General features: G+C 47.2%; 1 protein-coding gene across 1 annotated transcript in view; it reads right to left on the bottom strand.

The window, feature by feature from the left end:
- Positions 1-293: 293 nt before the first annotated feature.
- Positions 294-9,387, bottom strand: part of TSPAN16 (tetraspanin 16) — a 32,561-nt gene continuing 23,467 nt past the window's right edge. Inside the window, exons 6-8 of the mRNA XM_083180008.1 lie at positions 7,693-7,821; positions 1,955-2,038; positions 294-744 (exon numbers count right to left, since the gene is read on the bottom strand). Coding sequence (XP_083036134.1) covers positions 691-744; positions 1,955-2,038; positions 7,693-7,821 — 267 coding nt within the window. The 3' untranslated portion in view covers positions 294-690. The remainder of the gene's footprint in view (positions 745-1,954; positions 2,039-7,692; positions 7,822-9,387) is intronic.

The raw sequence follows: 9,387 nt of genomic DNA, 5'->3' as shown, positions 1-9,387 counted from the left end.
GTAGCGGTGTACGATGGTTAGTAGTGTAGAATGTGTAGCGGTGTAGGATGGTAAGTAGTGTAGGATGTGTAGCGGTGTAGGATGTGTAGCAGTGTACGATGGTTAGTAGTGTAGGATGTGTAGCGGTGTAGGATGTGCAGCGGTGTAGGATGTGTAGCGGTGTAGGATGGTTAGTAGCGTACGATGTGTAGTAGTGTAGGATGTGTAGCGGTGTAGGATGTGTAGTAGTGTAGGATGTGTAGCAGTGTAGGATGTGTAGTAGTGTACGATGTGTACCTATTAGTAATGTATGTATACTTTATTTACAAATAATATAGTCTCTGCCACGGTACAGTAGGAAGCATTGCTGTTATTGCTGCTTTGTTACACATTGCATCTCCGAGTTATAAAGTGCAAAAATCATCAGATTTATTATAATCAATGAGGAAATAGAAGCAAAAGTGTGTAAAACCCCAGGACAGCGAACATGCGGCATTGTAGGGCGGTGGTGAGTAGTGCCGGCATGCACCACTGATGATGCCAGGTCCCCGATCCACCATGTCCAGGGCAGGGACATGACAGGTACTAACAGGAGAATTTAGTATGTTCATTGTTATCCACACAGATCCTTTATCCTGAGCAACTCCTGTAGTCATACTCACTACCACTATCAAACCCTACATGTTCAGGAGCGGGGACCCACGTATACTGTTATTTGTTACCAATTTGGCAGAATAACACAAGAGCGACGATCATGGCTGCCAGCTGGAAGGTAGAGAGAGAGAACATGTTATGAACATGCCTGAGACACGCAACTAATCACATACTGTATGGGCATCTCTTGTCTGGGAAAGTGGAAACGCTAACCATTGGCTAGTACAGATGGAGCGCAGGTCTTTCAGCCGGGGGCTGGCGATTCCATTGTCAGCCGTCGCCAGGAGGCGTGCGCACACGAGACGCTTGCGCGCCCGAAGCGACGGAGCTCCTCCGCCGTCATCCGCCACCTCCCCCGCCGCCATCACCGGTCCCCACCGCCTCCCCGACCCCCCCTAACCCTGCCCGTCTCCCCAGCCGCCAAAAGACTGGGACGCACGTGAGACGCACACGCGTCCCAGTCTGATGGAGTCCCGATCCGCCGGCTTGCCAGCGGGGACGTTCTGGCGAGAGGCGAGCAAGCATGAGAGGGGCTCCATCTGTATATTCTACCATATACCTTCCTCCTAGTTGTCTTGTCTCGGTATAGATTTCAGGAGTATTGCTTGTTACATATTTGAGGACTATTGGGTCTGATTCAGACCTGATGGTTGGGCTGCGAATCTTCGGAGCCATCAGGTAAATGCTGGCCCGCCAGAGTGGCTCCCGGCCCTTGTGCACGGCTGTGAATGTGTTCGCAGCTGTCCGAACAGGGGGAAATCCATTCAGAAACACTCCCCATCCAATGTAGGCGCTGCGATGAACGCGGGGAGATCGCAGCCACTGATGGGGTCAGCGGCATTACCAAATGGCCAGGCACCACCTATGTTTTCCTAAAGGTTTTGCCACGAACGACGAGGCCCGCCTGTCAATCCACTTGCAACGACAAGCCATCGCTGACATTGTTCGCAGGAGGACCGCGCAGACCAAGCAGGCCGCATCACGCCTGCGTCTGCAGGGGTACACCCAGCGGTTTTATGGGCATGCCGATAAAACGCTGGTCCCCTGCCTCTGCCTCATGTCCTCCCCCTTCCCGCCCACCATTGAGCGGACTCCCCGGTGAGTGTGCAATATATATAATGAGCAATACTGTTATAATCTATACTACACAATTCTCCTGGAATCTTTTATTAAATATACTCCTGGAATCTATACCAAGTAATACTCCCGTAGTGTATACTGGGCAATACCCCTGTAACTTATCAGCAATCTATACTATGCATTACTACCATCTAATCTATGTTACAATCGGTGCCATGAATAACTGGGATCAATAACTCACCTCCAGGCCGCAGATTCCAAGGGCGACACCTCCAACTATTTTTCCATTTTGATCAAGGAAATGTTCAAAGGATTTAAGGCAGCCCTGGAGAGCAGAAATAAAAGGGGAGAAATCTGAGTACTTAGCACTTAATGGGCGGGATGTACTATGATGAAAATGCGGTAACCCCCCTTTTTACCGCATTTTCAAATTTACTAAAACCCAACCGCACCGTCTTCAGCGATTGGGTGGCGATACCTATAGAAGCCTATAAGCTTCTATCGCTGCCCGCCGTTCGCACCCCCCTACCCTGTCCTCCGTGCTGCTCCTCCTCCCCCACCAGCATGTCACAGCCGGGGATGTCCTTCCAGGTGGTGGTGGTTGTGGTGGTGGCAGTTACGATGGTGTGAGAAGTGATTTTCCTGCATGCAATATCTGTGAGATGTAATGAATTATCGCATTGCGAATTGGGTCTATATTTATTTATGTATTAACAGTTTCTTATATAGGACAGGAAATTTCGTTGCGCTTTCCAAAATTATATGCAGATAAAACAAAACTGGTAAATTTTATTTATTTGTTACCAGTGATTTATATATTTATGGAGTGAGTGTGCATGAGAGAAGTAGATCTTGAGAAGAGGGGAGAGGTCAGATAGGGAGATATTTTTAAATAAGTGAAGAGATTTAAATGGGTGGAATCTATCCGCAGCCAATGAACGTCTAGCACGGAAGATTAGCCTCGCAGCTGCATACAGAATAGATTGTAACGGTGATAGTCTCTTTTTGGTAAGACCAGTATGGAGGAGACTATTGCACTAATCAATGCAGGAGATAATGGGCGCGTGGATTAGAGTTTTTGTAGTATTGGGTTAAGTATGGTTGTATTTTGGATATGTTTTTTAGATGCAAGTAACATGATTAAAACAGATTGAATGTGGGGAGCAAAGGACAGTTCAGAGTTGAGGATAACACCTAGGCCACGAGCTTGGATTGATTGTTGTGTTCTAAACGATGATAGTGATATCAGGTTGGCCGGTGGAAATATAATTAACTCTGTTTTGGAAATATTCATTTTAAGTTGGCAAGGTGACATCCAAGATGAGACAACAGAAAGACATTCAGTGACACTGACCAATACAGAATGTGATAAATCTGGGGAAGATAGGTAGATTTGAGTATCATCTGCATATCATCTGCATACAGATGATACTGAAATCCAAAAGAGCTGATTAGTTTACCAAGAGATGAGGTATAGATTGAGAAAATCAGAGGACCCAAGATTGAGTCCTGATGTACTCCAACTGACAGAGGTAGTGAAGAGGAGGTAGAATCAGGGAAGTGGACACTGAAGGAGTGTTTATATAGGAAGGATAGGAACCAATAGAGGGCTGTGTTCTGAAGACCTAGTGATTGTAGTGTTTGTAGAGAATGTGTTTGTAGAATAGAGAACGACCAACAGTGTCAAAAGCAGCCAAGAGATCAAGAAAATGAAGTGGTAAATCGGTCAGGTGGCTGGAGGAACAATTGTAGTGTAATCTGCAGAGCGGCTAAGATCACAGTTGCCACACTCTGCACGCCGGCTTTGTCGATTTGGATGTCATTCCAAAATGACAATGCCGCCCTGACTGCGGCTAAACGCGTCTTTGTAGGAGCAGCATCCATCACCCCAGCCGGCGTGCAGAGTGTGGCAACTGTGATCTTAGCCGCTCTGCAGATTACGCTACAATTGTGCCTCCAGCCACCTGACAGATTGACAGCTGAGCGGTCCCGGCCTCATTTGGCTCCCAGCACCTTCATAGACCCGTTCATACAGTGCACTGCTGTTGGTGGAGCTAACAATCCAGGAGCCTTCTAAAGTACCTAGCTGCTTTCAAAGAACTGACAGCAAGGAGGGCTTTTGTGGACACTGATACCCACACCTGCATGCCTCTGGTGCCCCGTGGTCACCAGATTGGATGTCTTCTGTATACACCAGTCACCAGATTGCATGTGCCCTGTGTACATTAGTCACCAGATTGCATGTGCCCTGTGTACATTAGTCACCAGATTTCATGTGCCCTGTGTACATTAGTCACCAGATTGCATGTGCCCTGTGTACATTAGTCACCAGATTGCATGTGCCCTGTGTACATTAGTCACCAGATTGCACATGCCCTGTGTACACTAGTCACCAGATTGCACGTGCCCTGTGTACACTAGTCACCAGATTGCACGTGCCCTGTGTACACTAGTCACCAGATTGCATGTGCCCTATGTACATTAGTCACCAGATTGCACGTGCCCTGTGTACACTAGTCACCAGATTGCACGTGCCCTGTGTACACTAGTCACCAGATTGCATGTGCCCTGTGTACACTAGTCACCAGATTGCACGTGCCCTGTATACACTAGTCACCAGATTGCACATGCCCTGTGTACACTAGTCACCAGATTGCATGTGCCCTATGTACATTAGTCACCAGATTGCACGTGCCCTGTGTACATTAGTCACCAGATTGCATGTGCCCTGTGTACATTAGTCACCAGATTGCACGTGCCCTGTGTACACTAGTCACCAGATTGCATGTGCCCTATGTACATTAGTCACCAGATTGCACGTGCCCTGTGTACATTAGTCACCAGATTGCATGTGCCCTGTGTACATTAGTCACCAGATTGCACATGCCCTGTGTACACTAGTCACCAGATTGCACGTGCCCTGTGTACACTAGTCACCAGATTGCACGTGCCCTGTGTACACTAGTCACCAGATTGCACGTGCCCTGTGTACACTAGTCACCAGATTGCATGTGCCCTATGTACATTAGTCACCAGATTGCACGTGCCCTGTGTACACTAGTCACCAGATTGCACGTGCCCTGTGTACACTAGTCACCAGATTGCACGTGCCCTGTGTACACTAGTCACCAGATTGCATGTGCCCTGTGTACACTAGTCACCAGATTGCACGTGCCCTGTATACACTAGTCACCAGATTGCACATGCCCTGTGTACACTAGTCACCAGATTGCACGTGCCCTGTGTACACTAGTCACCAGATTGCATGTGCCCTATGTACATTAGTCACCAGATTGCACATGCCCTGTGTACACTAGTCACCAGATTGCACGTGCCCTGTGTACACTAGTCACCAGATTGCATGTGCCCTGTGTACACTAGTCACCAGATTGCACGTGCCCTGTATACACTAGTCACCAGATTGCACATGCCCTGTATACACTAGTCACCAGATTGCACATGCCCTGTGTACACTAGTCACCAGATTGCACGTGCCCTGTGTACATTAGTCACCAGATTGCACGTGCCCTGTGTACACTAGTCACCAGATTGCACGTGCCCTGTATACACTAGTCACCAGATTGCACGTGCCCTGTGTACACTAGTCACCAGATTGCACGTGCCCTGTGTACACTAGTCACCTGATTGCACGTGCCCTGATTACACTACTCACCAGATTGCACGTGCCCTGTGTACACTAGTCACCAGATTGCACGTGCCCTGATTACACTAGTCACCAGATTGCACGTGCCCTGATTACACTACTCACCAGATTGCACGTGCCCTGTATACACTAGTCACCAGATTGCACGTGCCCTGATTACACTAGTCACCAGATTGCACGTGCCCTGTATACACTAGTCACCAGATTGCACGTGCCCTGTATACACTAGTCACCAGATTGCATGTGCCCTGTATACACTAGTCACCAGATTGCACGTGCCCTGTATACACTAGTCACCAGATTGCACGTGCCCTGTATACACTAGTCACCAGATTGCACGTGCCCTGTATACACTAGTCACCAGATTGCACGTGCCCTGTATACACTAGTCACCAGATTGCACGTGCCCTGTGTACATTAGTCACCAGATTGCACGTGCCCTGTATACACTAGTCACCAGATTGCACGTGCCCTGTGTACACTAGTCACCAGATTGCACGTGCCCTGTGTACACTAGTCACCAGATTGCACGTGCCCTGTGTACACTAGTCACCAGATTGCATGTGCCCTGTGTACACTAGTCACCAGATTGCACGTGCCCTGTATACACTAGTCACCAGATTGCACATGCCCTGTGTACACTAGTCACCAGATTGCACGTGCCCTGTGTACATTAGTCACCAGATTGCATGTGCCCTGTGTACATTAGTCACCAGATTGCACGTGCCCTGTGTACACTAGTCACCAGATTGCATGTGCCCTATGTACATTAGTCACCAGATTGCACGTGCCCTGTGTACATTAGTCACCAGATTGCATGTGCCCTGTGTACACTAGTCACCAGATTGCACGTGCCCTGTGTACACTAGTCACCAGATTGCACGTGCCCTGTGTACACTAGTCACCAGATTGCACGTGCCCTGTGTACACTAGTCACCAGATTGCATGTGCCCTATGTACATTAGTCACCAGATTGCACGTGCCCTGTGTACACTAGTCACCAGATTGCACGTGCCCTGTGTACACTAGTCACCAGATTGCACGTGCCCTGTGTACACTAGTCACCAGATTGCATGTGCCCTGTGTACACTAGTCACCAGATTGCACGTGCCCTGTATACACTAGTCACCAGATTGCACGTGCCCTGTATACACTAGTCACCAGATTGCACATGCCCTGTGTACACTAGTCACCAGATTGCACGTGCCCTGTGTACACTAGTCACCAGATTGCATGTGCCCTATGTACATTAGTCACCAGATTGCACGTGCCCTGTGTACACTAGTCACCAGATTGCACGTGCCCTGTGTACACTAGTCACCAGATTGCATGTGCCCTGTGTACACTAGTCACCAGATTGCACGTGCCCTGTATACACTAGTCACCAGATTGCACATGCCCTGTATACACTAGTCACCAGATTGCACATGCCCTGTGTACACTAGTCACCAGATTGCACGTGCCCTGTGTACATTAGTCACCAGATTGCACGTGCCCTGTGTACACTAGTCACCAGATTGCACGTGCCCTGTATACACTAGTCACCAGATTGCACGTGCCCTGTGTACACTAGTCACCAGATTGCACGTGCCCTGTGTACACTAGTCACCTGATTGCACGTGCCCTGATTACACTACTCACCAGATTGCACGTGCCCTGTGTACACTAGTCACCAGATTGCACGTGCCCTGATTACACTAGTCACCAGATTGCACGTGCCCTGATTACACTACTCACCAGATTGCACGTGCCCTGTATACACTAGTCACCAGATTGCACGTGCCCTGATTACACTAGTCACCAGATTGCACGTGCCCTGTATACACTAGTCACCAGATTGCACGTGCCCTGTATACACTAGTCACCAGATTGCATGTGCCCTGTATACACTAGTCACCAGATTGCACGTGCCCTGTATACACTAGTCACCAGATTGCACGTGCCCTGTATACACTAGTCACCAGATTGCACGTGCCCTGTATACACTAGTCACCAGATTGCACGTGCCCTGTATACACTAGTCACCAGATTGCACGTGCCCTGTATATACCCGTCACCAGAAGGGAGATCACTGAACACTACCGAGCAAAACTATCTCCTTGGCCGGAGTCTCAATAGTAACACATTTCTGATGTTGATCAGTAGCTAGCCCCAATGCCAGCACTTATCGGGGATTTTGTTCCACAAAAATATCAACAATATATTTAATGGTCACAGAAGATCTACAGTAGTATTTCTCATTTCTAGAGCTTTGAATTAATGTAAAATTCAGCACAAGAATGAGGAGATATATAATGAAACCCTCATAGGGTCACCTTAGTTTTGATGTCATCTGCATTGCAGGGCCTGGTGTCCGAGCAGCACACCGGGGGGTACTCCTGGTTATTCCGATAATAGAGGGAGTTGTTGAAATCCTGAAACCCATTAAATCCACAGCATTTAAACTGAGAAAAGAGCAAAAGACAGGGAGACGTTAGTTCTCATTCTTATATATAATGGTCTACCACAGTGACACAGATTGGCTGCTATGTCATGTGACGTTTTAATTATTTAAGAATGCTATATTTTATATTTTATCATTTATTTATTTTTATTTTTTAGCCCTCAGGTTATTCTCTGAATTCCCCATTCTGGACAAACCCTCGCCGGGAGGCTTATCGGGATCGAATCGGGACTAAATCGCATGGCAAGAAAAACGCATTTGATTCGCAGCTTACTGAGTCCATTAGAATGAGGCCCATAGACTATATACTATATACTACGCCTGCCTATTTTTCTCTTAGATTTCCAGTAAATGGGAGCACACATCGGGGTGAAATTAGCATCTAATGCAGCTGAAACCCGTTTAATTTTTATGTGATTTCTATTCAAATCAAATAAAAAGTTAAGGCCTATACACTTGTCCGATTTGGATTTCCCCTGACGAATCAGGACTGAAAAATTGGCCCAAATCGGATGTGTTTGACATCCCCTCCGACCCGATGCTCAGTCCCGTGGGCATTGGGTCAAAATGGGGAGGTCGGACGGGCTGCACAATAAAAATATTGGATCAAACCCATCAGTGGCACATCGCGGGTGCTTTTTTTAGATGTGTCGGTCTGATCTGTAGGTGTGTGCCAGCGGTGAAGCATTTCTGTGTGCAGCAGCAGGGTCCGGGGGGTGGGCAGCGGGGTCCATGCTGCTCAGAGACCTCCCCATAGACAGCCCTACTGCTCAGAGACTTTCTTCCTCAGTCATACTTCTCAGACATGCAATGGGTTGGGGATAAGGGAGGGGGAGTTAGGAGTCCGCACACACTTTTCTTTAGAGTATCCCCTATATTTAGTTGGGGGGAGGTTGCCTTCAATTTCTGGTTATTTGGGCAGCGGGTGCTATCCAGGCAATATGGTTAGAGTATAGGTTCAAAAGAGAGAAGAATTGCACTGTGGATGCACACCTAAAGGGAGGAATATTTCAAACAGATGGAAATATTCTGGTCTTTTTTAATATAAAAATTGTACTTTATTATTTTAATTCGATCTAAAAAAGGGAGATGAGCAACCTGTCAGGATTTTTTAACATATAGAATCCGTGTGGTGATCTCCCTTCGTTGCTTGTGAAATTTCAAGAGAAGTTAAAATGAACATACATACATACAACACATAATGTGGTGTGCCATTGCACGGAAAGAAAAACGTAGTGAGTAAAGGGAATAAAAGTGTTCCCCTTATGCTGGTTTACAAAGAGACGTTGTGTCCTAGTTAGGTTCCTTTTCTGAGAGGTTCAGATGTTTTAAGAATCACCCTTTCAATAGGGTCAGTACCTCCTAGATTTACTAGCCCCCTCTCACAGGGTTTTGCAAATACTGGGAGTAATTATCATTTTGGATTTAGTGTCACCTTAATGTGAAAGGAGTGCAATTTACCAGACAGTTATGTTTATTACTGTATTCCTGGTCTCCTTTTCTTTTATAGATTCAGGTGATTAACCACCATCTGGCTGTGTATTGCTTGATATACTCTTAAGTTTCC

The sequence above is a fragment of the Crinia signifera genome, chromosome 4, assembly GCF_055691185.1.
Source record: "Crinia signifera chromosome 4, ASM5569118v1, whole genome shotgun sequence".
Classification (NCBI taxonomy): domain Eukaryota; kingdom Metazoa; phylum Chordata; class Amphibia; order Anura; family Myobatrachidae; genus Crinia; species Crinia signifera.
This window is presented reverse-complemented; position numbering and strand designations above follow the sequence as displayed.